Raw genomic sequence first — 15,865 nt, 5'->3', positions numbered from 1 at the left:
GCTTTACATAGCTGCTTAATTCAGCCCCCCTTCACTTGGTTGTTTTGGTTTTTGAGTTTTCAATATACTTCTCCACCATTATGTAGCTATTGCAGTTACTTGTATCATTTGTATTCAATTTGTCAAGGGTTTTCTAGACATTTTCTTTGTTTATCGGTCATATTGTCCTTACTAGTGGATGACTATCTTTCATTATTCTTTTTTATTATACTTAGTTGCTGTCTCCCACATTAGCGAGGTAGTACATGGAAACAGACTAAAGAATGGCCCAACCCACTCACCATCTTTCATTTTTTTTTATACATATTCACCATTTCCTGCTTTAGCGAGGTAGCATTAAGAACTGAGGACTGAGCGTTTGAGAGAATATCCTCACTTGGCCCCCTTCTCTGTTCCTTCTTTTGGAAAATTAAAAACGAGAGGGGAGGATTTCCAGCCCCCCACTCCCTCCTATTTTAGTTACCTTCTATGACACGCAGGGAATACGTGGGAAGTATTCTTTATCCCCTATCTCCAGGGATAGGGGATGTTTATGCATATTTATGGCAGTGGGTGAAGACTTTCTGTGGATTGTCTGAGTTTGTTAGAGCCACATTTCTTTTGCAATCTTTACATCCTTTCTGTAAATAGCTTCTGATAGCTGGCCCAGACAGACATTCTGTATACAAATGTACTAAAGTATGGTAAAGGCTGGAATTGTCATAGTTTGGAGTGGTTGACAGTAAGTAGGAAGGGGAGACAACCATGTTTTGCCTTTTGGGTCTAAATATGTTCGAGTAATATCAGAATTTTCATGGAAGGTGTTTGTGCCTTTTCATGGCACAGTGTCTCATTCCTTTTCTCTTGTTTGTTGCTATCAAATGTTTTCTGGTAAAAAGGCTCAACCAATGGACTGTTGAAACCCTTAATGCCTATAACAGTTCTCATGATAGGACACCCTGTAAGCTCACCACATGTCATGATAAAATCTTCATTGTTTCCTCTGACATGACCTGCTCCCTTACATTTACATTCCTTGCCACCCCTCCATGAATAGTTTAAACAGTTCTGATGACATCAAATGCCCTTGCTGCAGATCTACCTCACCTGGAATCACTCACCTTCCTCTTCTTACATGTACACATCCCTTTTTGTCTCGATAATGATATGAAAACTTGATGTTCCTTACAAGGTGATTATCAGCAGGTTGGATAAGAACCCAAATGAGATTGCTAGAGCTTGTGGGATTCAGATCTGATATTAATTTCATTGAATCATTATGAAGCGCGTTATTTATTTATTCTTTTTATTATACTTTTTCGCTGTCTTCCGTGTTAGCGAGGTAGCACAAGAAAACAGACGAAAGAATGGCCCAACCCACCCACATACACATGTATATACATACACGTCCACACACACACACACACACATATACATACCTATACATTTCAATGTATACATATGTATACATACACAGACACATACATGTATACACATGTACATAATTCATACTTGCTGCCTTCATTCAGTCCTATCACCACCCCGCCACACATGAAATGGCACCCTCCTCCCCCGCACGTGCGCAAGTTAGCGCTAGGAAAAGACAACAAAGGCCACACTCGTTCATGCTCAGTCTCTAGCTGTTGTGTATAATGCACTGAAACCACAGCTCCCTTTCCACATCCAGGCCCTACAAAACTTTCCATGGTTTACTCCAGGTACTTCACATGCCCTGGTTTAATCCATTGACAGCACGTTTACCCTGGTATACCACGTCATTCTAATTCACTCTATTCCTTGCACGCCTTTCACCCTCCTGCATGTTCAGGCCCCGATCGCTCAAAATCTTTTTCACTCCATCCTTCCACCTCCAATTTGGCCTCTCACTTTTCCTCGTTCCCTCCACCCTTGACACATATATCCTCTTTGTCAATCTTTCCTCACTCATTCTCTCCAAGTGACCAAACCATTTCAATACACCCTCTTGTGCTCTCTCAACCACTTCTTTTTATTACAACACATCTGTCTTACTCTTTCTTTACTTACTCGATCAAACCACCTCACACCACATATTGTTCTCAAACATCTTAGTGCCAACACATTCACCCTCCTCCATACAACCCTATCTATAGCCCACGCCTCGCAACCATATAACAATATCGGAACCACTATTCCTTCAAACATATCCATTTTTGCTTTCCGAGATAATGTTTTCGCCTTCCACACATTTTTTAATGCTCTCAGAACCTTTGCCCCCTCCCCCACCCTGTGACTCACTTCCACTTCCATGGTTCCATCCACTGTTAAATCCACTTCCAGATATTGAAAACACTTCATTTCCTCCAGTTTTTCTCCATTCAAACTTACCTCTCAATTGACTTGTCCCTCATCCCTGCTGTACCTAATAACCTTGCTCTTATTCACATTTACTCTCAGCTTTCTTCTTTCACACACTTTACCAAAGTCAGTCACCAGCTTCTTCAGTTTCTCACCCAAATCAGCCACCAGTGTTGTATCATCAGCAAACAACAACTGACTCACTTCCCAAGCCCTCTCATCCACAACAGACTGCATACTTGCCCCTCTCTCCAAAACTCTTGCATTCACCTCCCAAACAACCCCATCCATAAACAAATTAAACAACCGTGGAAACATCACGCACCCCTGCCGCAAACCAACACACTGGGAACCAGTCACCTTCCTCTCTTCCTACTCGTACACATGCCTTAGATCCTCAATAATAACTTTTCACTGCTTTTAGCAACTTGCCTCACACACCATATACTCTTAATACTTTCCACAGAGCATCTCTATCAACTCTTATCATAAACGCTACTCACAAATCCATCTGTTTTTCTAAGTATTTCTTACATACATTCTCCAAAGCAAACACCTGATCCACACATCCTCTACCACTTCTGAAACCTCACTACTCTTCCCCAATCTGATGCTCTCACTCTCTCAATCAATACCCTCCCATATAATTTCCCAGGAATACTCAACAAACTTATACCTTTATAATTTGAACACTCACCTTTATCCCCTTGCCTTTGTATAATGGCACTATGCATGATGTGCATTATAACTAAAAAAAACCTCAAGATATCTTTGAATATTTCGATTGTAATATTCTGATGAAGATAGTGCAACTTTATATTTGTGTTTGCCATTTTTTAGCTGCCCCACAAGTTGATCCCTAGTTTTGGAAACAAAGAATTTATGGTATCTGTATGCTTTGTAGAGTAGGGTATTGCAGTGTATGTAAAAATGCTGGTTTACTGTTCACTCCACTGTGGAAGCATATTGTTTTGCTGTGAAAAATGTAGTTTGTCTTATTTCATGATTTGAGTGTTCCCCCCCCCCTCAAAAAGAAAAAAGAAAAAGAAAGTGAAATCTTAAGAGGAAAGTGTAAGATTTTAAATGATGAAGAATGTTATCACTTCTGTAGTAGGTAGGAACATTAGGTGGGATCATTATTTAGAAAGGATTAGTTGGAAAAGTAGCTAGATACCTCAGGTACAAGCACTCAGTATAAACAGTATGCCAGAGCCTCTGAAATACTATGCTAGAGTTAAAAAGCGGCACTGGAGTTTAACGGTTATGGAGACTCCTTTGCCATGGCCACCCTCTTAAGGGAGTTCCTAAATGGAACAGGCAGCACAGATATAGACAGATAGATAGAGAATATTTCATGTGGTAAATTGAAAATATGTTTTTTTTTTTAATCTGTTGCTATTGCTAGATTTTAGTGACTTTGTAAGAGTTAGCTTTCTCATTCTCAAATATTGCTATTGTGAAATATCACCCTAGGAGCCATTTCTATGTATGGAACCTTTGGTGCAAAAATTTGTAAAGGCCAAATCTCAGAATGATTTTTTAAAAAGAACTGCTGAAACTGACATGATTTATAACTGTTCAGGGTTTTTAGTTTTGATACTATTTTTCCTGTCCCTGTTCATATGCAAAAATGATTGGTATTGAGTTATTCCCTGACAGTTTTGAAATTTTAGCTTAACTTAACAAAAGCTTATTGCTGAGTGTGAATGTGATATATAAGAAGTCATTTTTTAAACTTTACATAGTTTTCTCCTTGAATGATACTTATAATATTTGCAGGGTATGGAAGTTCATGGCATTGCAGATTACGTGATATGCCATGGTCGTGTAGTAGTGGAAGAGGGAGAAGTTCGAGCAGTATCTGGCATGGGCAAATTTGTTCCTACTCCTGCTAATTGCCCTCATGTTTATGGCAGGGTGCAGGAAAGAGATCGTGTAAATTCACCACAAAAGGTAACATTGTGTAATTATTGACGTCTGTTATTAAATTCAAATTTATATGTATGTGAACAGGTATGAATGAAAGATGAAGAAATATAGTTAAAATCTAAGATGAAATTTACCCTTTTGCAGGTTGAGCGCTCACCATACGATGGCCCTGTTATACAGCTGAATGGTCAAGGACGTAGCCCAGTGCAGGAGGGTAATATCATGGCAGTCAGTCAGGAGACTTTTTATACCCGAGGTCCGACCAGGAGTGGGGGAGTCAACCTCCATGATTCAAGCTTCCACGTGTCGGGTTAGCTTGCGGCCTCAACTAACACAAAGAACGCATTTAATAATCTGATGCTGTATGAGAACGGAAAAAAATTGGAGAAATTAGACTCGTTATAAAAGTAGATAAGATAATAGATGAGTAGGTATCATTCCCAATACAGAATATCTTAAGAATCAGATTAAGCGATGGAATCAAGGTTTGATTGTCATTCAAAAGATTTTCTGCATTGATGTTTGATAAGTTCAGAGCCCTCTAAATTTTTGGTTTCTTGAGTAGCAACAGATTTTTAAATGTTTTGCATCATCTCTTCATGCCACTCATGTCTTTGGGTCATAGAAGTCTGCTAAATGACTGGTTCTTATGTCATGCAAACTAAACAGATCAGTTTGTCAAGGTTTTCATATTGATTTAGTAGTGGCTGCAGAACTATCACAAAGTGTGCTCTGAAGAGAACATTACCCTTGAAAGTTTTTAAATGATTCATGAATATTTTACTATGTATGGTGACTTTTGTCTTTGTGAATAGTTCTGCATTGAATAAAGCACTACTGAATTGTGATAGAACTGAAAGCTTGAATCGTGAGGTAATGATGGACTTTGGTTATTGTTTAGAATTAGCTTCTTAGGTGGTTTTTGGAATGTAATGGTTTTATTTAGATCCTTAGCTGTGATCCTCCTCCTACAGGATTAGTATTATTTGCTTGAATAACCTGTGGGAAATGCACCCTTGATTCGTGTCCAATACTCTTTCCTCCTTTCACCCTGATTGAGAACATTGGTCGATGTTTTCTGCATTTGACACTGTGCCAGGGGTATCCTCTGCCAGTAGCCTGTTATGGAGAATCTTTTGCCATGGCAATCCCCTTAGGGGAGTCCCAAGAGGGAAAGGGCATCAGTGAAATAGATAGATAGATAGATAGATAAAGCTTGAAAGACATACACAAGGTGGTTATATTCTTAAGGCAGCTGGATCTTGACACAGAAATCTCTGTTACCATGAAGTGATCATGACCACCTAGCAAATATCCCATGTAAATCAACTATTTACAACTCCCAAAAGCAGATGAAAAAATTAAATCCTTATTTTTCTCATTCCAGTCACAGCGTTTGGTCAGAATGTTAGTTAAGTGATAAGAAAATCTTGTCTACAGGTATGTCAGGTTGACTGATGTATTAGTTCAAAGTTAATGAGCTAGTTGCATTAAATAGTTGTGAGCTGTAAAGTTGTTGTATGGAAGAGGAATTTCATAGGCATATTGAAATATCATGCAATTACCTATTTGTACTGCTTGGGGAAGTTTTGCAATCATGGGGCCCCATCTCTTGAGCTTTCTTCATTGTCATACATCTTATTAAACCTCTGTATTCTTTCCAAATTCACAGTTTCATCACTCATTTCATTTTAATTAACCCCCTTTCTTATACTGTAGAAATACTTCTTTAACCCCCTTTTTTTTATGCAAGTTTTGTGCTTATTTTCATATCATCGCCTCCAGTAATTCTTTCTCTGTATCTATCAAAGACTTGTGTAATTTTGACATCATTAAACTGACGAAGAAGTCAATGTTTGTGATCAGGTCACCCTTTACTCTTTTTCTCTTCACTGGTGGGCAAATTCATGGCCTCTAAGCTTTCACTTAATTCTAGTATCATCTTTGTTGCCTTCTACTAGACTGTCTATATTAGTTTCTTTGTGCTTCTTTCAGTATGGTAACCAGACTTGGGAAGAATATTCAAGTTTTGGCCTAAGTTGGATGTGAAGAGCATGCTGAATATTTCCTGATCTGTGTACTTGAATGCAGTTTTATATTTGCATTTACTTAGTTTATGTCCTTTACTAATCTCCTAAGATGTGACTGTGGGCAACAGGTCAGGTAGAATATCAACTCTCAAGTCCCTCTCACATACAGATTCCTACAGCTTTCTCCTGCCAAATACTATTCATATAGAGGCCTTCTTTCACTGTAAGCTGTCCTTAATACTTTGTGCTGACCATGTTTCATACCATCTTTGGAGTTTGTTGAGGTCCCCTTGTAAGCTGATGTATTCCTTGTCACTTCCTTATATTGGTATCATTCTTAAACATATTCAAATCAGAGCCCAGTCCTTCTAGCAAGTCATTCATATAGATGTAGAAGAGCATTGGTGCAAAGACAAAACCCTGCATCATGCCACTGATGACTCTCAACCCATTTCCAGGAGGCTCCTCTGTGTTTCCTACTGCTAAGATTATTTTCTGTACCGAAGGAATACCTTTATTCCTGTCTTATGATCTGGTTTCTTCATGAATCTCCTGTGTGGTGTAGTTTCAAGTGATTTTTGGCAATCTTTATACGTGCACATGACCTTTCCCTTAAACCTGTTCTTTCTTACAGTAGTTTCTCCTTTGGAAGTAGTCATCCATTTGTTTTCTCATTGTTTTTACCAGTACTCAACAAACCATACTCATCAGAGAAAACAATCTGTAGTTCAGTACATATTCTCATTATCATTTCTTAAAGACAGTTATGATTTATTTCCCCTCTTCCATTCCCTTGGCACTTTCCCATTCTCAGCAACACCTTCAACAGGTCTTCAGTGGTTTGTTAAGTGTATCTGCAACACCATCAGCAAATATGGAGAAATTTTATCAGAAAAATGAGCTTTATAAGGGTCAAGCCCCTTTAGTATTTTGTTTATCTCTTTTCTAGACATTTCATCACTTTTCAAGACCTCCTCCCCATTCACCTCTGATGAATTCTCTGATACCCTTATGAATTCTAAAGGTTTTCAGGATATGCTTATACATGGTTCACTGCTGAAGGTGGTTCTAAGGAATTTATTAAGTAACATCTTTAGTATCACTCAATTGTGGGTCATGACTTGATCGGACATTGTTTCCTTAGTGATAGTTTACTCTCGCTAAATGCCTATAAAGCAGCACTTCTGATTGTTTTCTCATTTGGTGAACATTTATTTTTTTTGTATTATCTCCACCTCTTGTTTACCAAGTCTTATCCATTCTTTACTTTTCCTAGGTTTATTATTGTCGGCCAGGTAGTACAAAATATCTTCTTAATGTTTTTGAAGGTTCATGAAGGTTGCTCTGTTTCCATGGAGATTATTACATAAGATTTTTTTTCTATTTGTGGCCAGCAAGTTAGTAGCTAGGACCTGTTCTTCATTCACAGTTTATTGTATTACATCTGATGCATTGAGTAATTCAGTCACTTTATTTGTAGGTGTCAAGAGCTTCTCTCATGGAAAAGTTAATTTTTACTGTATCCCTGGTAAAGAAGGTATCATCAGTTGTGCAACCTGAAATAATACCTCCAGACAGGCTTACTCTGCTTTGCTTAGGAGAATGTAGTCCTCGAAAAGGGCATCCGAATTGATTTTTTTTTTTACATAGTACAGGGGAAGATATGTTCAGTGATCCCCGGCAGTCCCAGTATTTGCATACCAAGCCCTCAAATACTGAAGCAAAATTTATATAATGCATAGAACAAAACATTTCTTGTAATATGAGCCTGTGAGTCTTTGCATGATCCACTAGGGTAACATAGTCCTGAGTAATTGTGAAGGGAGCTGACAGTCTGGTGCAGTATTGTTTAACTATTTTCTTTTATTCTGTGGATGTATTTCATTAAGTTACAGTGTAACTTTGATTATGCATGGTTTTATTGTGAGTTTTTTTTAGTTATCCATGCATTACAAAATGATTTGGAAAAATCTTTCGCAGCTTCACTGATTAGTTTTTCAATATGAATAGAGACTGATCCATCTTAGATTGAAACATCATATAATTTCTCTAATTTGTATCTGTGGGTTTTTATGCAGTGTAGTTGTAACTACTGTAATGGTAAAGAGTGCAGACTTACAGGACAACACTTCAGATCTACACTTGCAAGGCCAAGGTTGAGGACATGCCCTGCCAAAGCAAAGGAAAATGATCCATCTGCAGTGCCTGAAGGTTTACACTTGCTTGCCTAGCAGATGTGGAGATATGATAATTTGTGATGATGCACTTGTGCCAGGCTGGGGACCCTGATATGCCTTTCATCCCTTGCTTATTTCTTTTCTTTTATACCTAATTACCTTCCCTGTTTTTAATAAGGTAGCATCAGGAACAAATAGATAGAGGCCTCATTAGCACACATCCAGTCTCAGGCTGTCATTTGTAGTATACCGAAACCAGACACTGCTATCCAAAACCAAACCCCCACCAATTACTCATTGGTTTATCATGAAAGCTTCATTTGCCCTATTTGAGCCCAGTAACATCACAGGTTGGTAGGCAGTCACCAACTAAGAGGTATATGGCTGGTACTACCTGCAGTGGTAGTATCGTAACCAATGAGGTTAGGAGGTGCTGCTACTGTGGTAGGCTTGAAATTGTGAAGGGGATACTTTAGTTTGCTACAGTATCCAAGTCTCACCCAGCCCTTCTTGTGGTAACCTCATTACTACACCCTTAGGGGTGGAACTGAAGGGTAGATGTTGCCTAACTTCATCATGGCAATAGTAGTAGTAGCTTTTGTCTCTAAATACAGACAAACACTGGAGGTGTGCTGTGGCTTTTAGCTTTTTGGACAATTTAGGAGCCCCGCTGCCTTTGGGGAACACTGCACTGGAGTTTGGCCTCTGCCAGTGGCCTGTCTAAGGTGAGGCACAAAAGGCTTAAGCAGCACTGGAGTCTACCAGTTATGCAGAGGAGTAAAAGAGATGAATGATTGAAGGTGATGGAGCCAAATATAAATGGGATGACTGGTGATAGTAAAAGGAGGGAGCTTGTGGAGAAGTATAAAAGTTGAAATTTGGTTTAATTGAGGACTGGGGAAATCCATTTCCTTTGGCAGGGTGTATGAAGTGAAAATGGAAATGAATGCAAGTTATGGGAGGATGTGGAAGGAGGAATTGGTATGGATGGGAATGAATGAAAATTATTAAGGAAGAGGGGAAGGAAGGGTATGCAATTCTGCTTTTGCCGAGAGTGCTGGAGGATGCACAGAGCATTGGTGGAATGGATCAAGAATAGTGTGGGTGACAGGAAAGATTGGAATTGTGAAGTAAACATATGAAGTATGCATCCGTAAATATGAAGACTGTGTGAAGTAAGGATGAAATTTCTTGAGAAATTTGAATGATTGTAGAAATGATTTTGAGAGAGAGGAATATGTATGTAATGGGTGATATGAATGTGACAGTGGGATGTGATGAAATCAATGAGATAGTTGGTGAATGGGGAGTGCCTGGAGGTAATAGATTAGAATGGAAGTTGTTTTGTGGATGTCTGTGCTGAGAGGGGTTAATTCCTTGTAAACACCTTTTGTCAATACAACATGATCCACAGGTATACATGGATGAGAAATGATGGAAGAGAAGAGCTAGAGGATTTGATTGACTGTGGCAGTGGATGAAAGACTGAGAAAGGTCATGCTAAATGCTAGAGTTGTGGTAAGATTCTTTGGAGACTTACCATTTTGTGATTCTTGTGGGGATGAGGATTGGAGAAGTGAAGGTACAGTGTAAGGAAGAATGGAAATGTAAAAGTGTTGGCAAGTGAGAAGATGAATCAGATGGAATGCAGGGAGGAGCATGAAAGGAGGGCAACCGAAAGTTTAGATGAATATGCAGTGAATGTAGGAATGCAGCCATGTGTGATTGAGTTGTTTAAGTGTTTAGAAAAAGACTGTTAAAGGTTGTAGAATTAGTAGTTGGATACAAGGTTGTGAAATATAAGAATGAAACGGGAAATGCATGGTGGATAAAAGTTTAGAAATGCTGTGGAAGTGAAGAAAAAGGAATATGGTAGATTGCTCAAAAGGTATGTACCAGTGGAAGTTCAGCAAAGGAGGAGGGGAGAATACAAGACTTGTAAGTGGAATTTTAAGAAGCTGATAGAGATAAGCAAAGAAAGAGTAGATGGAGATTCTGGAGGAGAGTTGAGTGAAAAGTTTAGGGACAGTAAGAGACTGTATTGGATGGAGGAAGGAGGTGAAAAAGGAAAGAAGTAGATGTAAGAGTGGAAATATGTGAGAAGTAAGGAAGGGGAGTTGCTGAATTAAAAGGAGGAATTGAAACGAAGATGGAAAGAGTATATTAAAGAACTGATGAATGTGGGAGGTGAAACAGCAGTTGCGACATGCATAGAAACAGGTTGTGCCAGAGGTTTGGATGAAAGCTGTTACTGTTCCTTTCTTCAAAGGAATCATTACTAAGGATGTATGTAGCAGTTATAGAGGAATAAGTCTGTTAAGTATACCAGGAAAAGTGTATGCAAGAATGTTGATCAATAGAGTATGAAAGTGGCTGAATGCATAATAAGTGAGTGGCAAGGTGGTTTTAAGAAAGGTTGGGGATGTGTGGATCAGATTTTTGTGGTGAGCATGACTGTGAGAAAGTATTTAGTGATAGGTAAGAAGTTATATGCAGCTTTTATGTATCTGGAGAAAGCATATGACAGTCAAATGGAATGCCTCATGGGATGTGTTCAGGATATATGGGGTAGTGGTACAACAAATGCATGTGTAAGAGTGGAAAGAGAGTTGAGTGAAAGTTTTGGAATACATGTGCTATATGTTGTCACTGTGGCTTTTTGACATGTGTATGGATTGTCAAGATAGATGGAAGCAAAGCTAGAGAAAGGGAGATGGAGTGTGATAGTAAAGTATAGTGGCTAGTGGCAAGACTGTGTGCAGATGATACTGTGTTTGCTGTGAGTGAATAGGAGTTGCCAAGGGTTGTAAGTGTGTTTTATGATAAGTGTAGGCAAAGGCAATTGAAGGTAAATGAAAATATAAGTAAGGTAATAGAGTTAGAAAGCAAAGAGAGTGAAAGTATAGATTTTGCAAAACTGTATCAAGTGAAAGAAGAGAGTGTACTAAACTGTGTTTTGGATATGGCAGAGAAAGGCTAGAAGAGATTAAAGAATTTCAGGTATTTCAGAGCTGTCTTGGGTAAGTTTACTGATATGGAAGGCGAGATGAGGGAGAGAGTAGCACAGGTTAGAAGAGTCATTGGGTCCCTTAACAGGATAATGAAGGGTTGAGGTGTAAGTATTAAAGTAAAGAGAAGATTAAGGGACAGTATGGTCTTTCCATCCCTCACCTGTACAGCCATGTGAGGGATGGAATGAGTCACAGGGGTCAAGAATCCAGGCTGTGGAAATGAGCTGTTTTTGAGGAGCTTGTGGTATGACTAGATGGAATGAAGAAAGAGATGATGGGGTGTGAGAGATGTGGTATGGCTGGGAATGCAAAGGGAATTAAATGAGTGGTAGAGTGTGTGAAACATCATACTTTGAAGTGCTTTGGGCATGGGGAAAGAATGCAAGACGAAGTTTACAAGGAGAGTGTATGATAGTATGATTAAAGGGGTTGATGTGAGAGGAAGACCACCTGTGACATTGGGAAATAGATTGGAAGAATACTGGAGGGAGAGAATGGTGGAAGAATGCATGGAATGATTTAAGTGAGAGGCAGGTAAGGACAAGTGGAGACTTTTGCATTGGCCATCCCCTTAATGGGAGTTCTTAGAGGGGCTGCTGGCATTCTCTCCACTTACAATCTCCCCGTGTCACGCATAACACTTGACAACACTAATTCACACAGCTATTTCATTGTAAGTGCTATGTGCTAGCCTTGCCTTTTGGCAAAATGATAGGAGCAATATATTGCATAGTAGTTAGAAACACTAGACAGGAGCATTAGGTAAAAACATAGGTGGTAGCAGCAGGTAAGAACATTGTACCAAGCATGCTTAAGTGGGAATGTATTGTGGGGTTTCATTATTTCATTATGAAGATGTTGCGTGTTTGTGATTACTAAGCATCCAGCAGTTGTTCTGAGTGCTGTTTTTGGTGTGGTTTGCAGCTTTGTTGTGTTTGCTTTTGAGAGGATGAACTAACAGGCGGATGAGGCATAGTTTTGAGTGGAGTAGGCAAGTTGTTTGTGGAGGATACAAAAAGATTCTTTTTCCTGTCCAAGTCTGGTGCCAGGCTATGTTTTGAGGGCATATGGTGTGTTTGTTGCTTTTGAGTTGATGTTTGTGGTGTGGGGAGTGAACATCATGTGTCATATGTAATGTCTAAAATGGTTGGCATCTTGTTGAGTGGGATCAGTTGTCTGCTCAAAGTGACTGGAAGGTGCAGGTTAGGTTTATGTGTCTTGGTTTATAAGGGTGAACCATTGTTTCAGCTAGGTAATATAGTCCGGTATGTTTGGTTTTGCTATGGTGGTGTCAGGGTGATGCTATGTGTTTGTGAGGTCATATGCATATGAGATGATCCTGTTGAGGTTTGTCAGAAGTAATGGGAAAGCATGTAGAAAAAATTAAGAACTGCTTCCAAGGGACCTCCATTGTTGAGCTTAAGGGTTTAAGAGTTGAACAACTCTTTGTCAATGTTGTGAGGGGTGGTGTCAAGTATTGTTTGTGCGAGGATGTGTTGGGTGATGGGGGTCAAGTGCTCTGTTGATGTCTTTTGCCTTTAATATTGTGCAGGACAGGGGTTCTATTTGGTTGAAGCCATCAATATGTTCATGTGAGTACTGTGTAGTGTGGTGGTGGAGTCATTGGGCCTGAAGATGAGACAGAAAATTATGCTTGATTTTGTTGTGGATCAGTTTTTGGAAGAATTTGGATACTGAAGACAGAAGTGACATAGGAGGAGGGGGAGTTAAGTGGTTTGGAGGGTTATAGGGTTTATATTATCTTAGCAAGTTTCCAGATGCTGGGGATTTTGTTTCATAGCCTGGAGTGGTTTAAGATATCTGCGAGTGCTTGGATTGCAACTGGTGGCAAATGCCATGTATGACAGTTTAATATGTCGCCAGGACCTGTAGCAGGAGAGTTCTGTAATATTTTAATTGCATAAATTGTATCAGCAGGAGTTGAGGGTGGGTTAGGGGTTGTTTTTGTTGGGATTTTGTGTATTTTTTTTCATGAATTGCCTGTTTTGGGTGTGGTTGGTTTGTGGCTTAGTTTTGAATAGCATTTGAAAATGGTTGTTTGTTGTTTGGCCGATGAAATGGAGTTAGATTGGATTAGAAGTGCCTCATAGGGAGGAGTCTAGATAAATGTGGTAGTTAATGGATCTTTGACGTGCATCATAGTTAGTTGCCATGAGTCTTGTGGTTCATTGTGTTACTGGGTTCCGCCTACTTGAGGTTACACCGCAAGTGGAAAGTCTCCTTTGGTGTGACTGTGTTATCATTTGATGGAACAGAGTAGAGTTTTGTCAAAGAACTTCTTGCATCAGAGGAGTCCATTTTCTCCTTGTTACTGAATGAAGTGCTGCCGTAGAGCTGCAGGAGCCCTATGAAAAGGGACCCTTTTAGGAAGGGGGCTTGGGGTAAATACTTACTTCCTGTCCCAGGAAACTCTCCCCTCTCCAAATGTAGTTTTATTTGCGAGTTTCTGTTTCCAGGGTTCTACCTATCTCTCTTTCTATCCATCTATCTATCTGTGTGTGTGCATAGCGTGCGATAGCGAGGTGGCATTAAGAACAGAGGAATGGGCCTTTGAGGGAATATCCTCACCTGGCCCCCTTCTCTGTTCCTTCTTTTGGAAAATCGAAAAAAAAGGGAGGGGAGGATTTCCGGCCACCCGCTCCTTCCCATTTTAGTCGCCTTCAATATATATATATTTTATTTTTTTATTTCTATTATACTTTGTCGCTGTCTCCCGCGTTTGCGAGGTAGCGCAAGGAAACAGACGAAAGAAATGGCCCAACCTCCCCCCCATACACATGTATATACATACGTCCACGCACGCAAATATACATACCTACACAGCTTTCCATGGTTTACCCCAGACGCTACACATGCCTTGATTCAATCCACTGACAGCACGTCAACCCCAGTATACCACATCGCTCCAATTCACTCTATTCCTTGCCCTCCTTTCACCCTCCTGCATGTTCAGGCCCCGATCACACAAAATCTTTTTCACTCCATCTTTCCACCTCCAATTTGGTCTCCCTCTTCTCCTCGTTCCCTCCACCTCCGACACATATATCCTCTTGGTCAATCTTTCCTCACTCATTCTCTCCATGTGCCCAAACCACTTCAAAACACCCTCTTCTGCTCTCTCAACCACGCTCTTTTTATTTCCACACATCTCTCTTACCCTTACGTTACTCACTCGATCAAACCACCTCACACCACACATTGTCCTCAAACATCTCATTTCCAGCACATCCATCCTCCTGCGCACAACTCTATCCATAGCCCACGCCTCGCAACCATACAACATTGTTGGAACCACTATTCCTTCAAACATACCCATTTTTGCTTTCCGAGATAATGTTCTCGACTTCCACACATTCTTCAAGACCCCCAGAATTTTCGCCCCCTCCCCCACCCTATGATCCACTTCCGCTTCCATGGTTCCATCCGCTGCCAGATCCACTCCCAGATATCTAAAACACTTCACTTCCTCCAGTTTTTCTCCATTCAAACTCACCTCCCAATTTACTTGACCCTCAACCCTACTGTACCTAATAACCTTGGCTCTTATTCACATTTACTCTTATATATATATTTACTCTTATATATATATATATATATATATATATATATATATATATATATATATATATATATATTTTTTTTCCTCCATAATATTCGCCATTTCTCATGTCAGCGAGGTGGCATTGAGAATAGATAACTGAGCCTTAGAGGGAGAAATCCTCCCTATATATCTTTGCTGCCAATGAAAACGATGAAAGGATAAGAAAGATGTGTGGAAATAAAAAGTCTGGTTGAGAGAGCAGAAGAGAGTGTGTTGAAATGTTGTGGACATATAGAGAGAATGAATGAGGAATGATTGACAAATAGGATATATGTGTCAGAGGTGGAGGGAACATAGAGAAGCGGGAGACCAAATTGGAGGTAGAAGGATGCAATGAAAAAGATTTTGAGTGATTAGGGCCTGAACATTCAGGAGGGTGAGAGGCATTTATGGAATAGAGCGAATTGGAATGATGTGATATACTGGAGTGGATGTGCTGTTAATGGACTGAACCAGGGCATATGAAACGTCTGGGGTAAACCTTGAAAAGGTCTGTGGGGCATGGATGTGGATAGGGAACTGTGGTTTCAGAGCATTACACATTACAGCTAGAGACTGAGCGTGAGCAAATGTGGTTTTTCCTGGCGCTACCTCTCTGACGCAGGGGATGGGGATGCTGTTTCCTGTGGGACGGGGTGGCACCAGGAATGGATAAAGCCAAACAAGTATGAATATGTGCATATATGTATATGTCTGTGTATGTGTATGTATTTGTTGATATGTATATGTACATGTAGGTGCCTATGTATATATGTGTGTATATGAGTGGACGAGTGTTTC

The 15,865-nt window shown here is 39.8% G+C and overlaps 1 protein-coding gene across 19 annotated transcripts in view; it reads left to right on the top strand.

The window, feature by feature from the left end:
• The window catches only part of CRMP (Collapsin Response Mediator Protein), a 214,114-nt gene that overhangs the window by 194,542 nt on the left and 3,707 nt on the right, over positions 1–15,865 (top strand). For 9 of the 19 annotated variants that reach the window (XM_071672819.1, XM_071672823.1, XM_071672820.1 and 6 more), the window contains 2 exons: positions 4,096–4,269; positions 4,390–4,555. In XM_071672819.1, coding sequence (XP_071528920.1) covers positions 4,096–4,269; positions 4,390–4,555 — 340 coding nt within the window. Of the gene's footprint in view, positions 1–4,095; positions 4,270–4,389; positions 4,556–5,632; positions 5,686–15,865 lie in introns of all 19 variants that reach the window. The other 10 variants (XM_071672825.1, XM_071672824.1, XM_071672835.1 and 7 more) reach the window with 4 other exon arrangements.

The sequence above is a fragment of the Panulirus ornatus genome, chromosome 18, assembly GCF_036320965.1.
Source record: "Panulirus ornatus isolate Po-2019 chromosome 18, ASM3632096v1, whole genome shotgun sequence".
NCBI lineage: Eukaryota > Metazoa > Arthropoda > Malacostraca > Decapoda > Palinuridae > Panulirus > Panulirus ornatus.
This window is presented reverse-complemented; position numbering and strand designations above follow the sequence as displayed.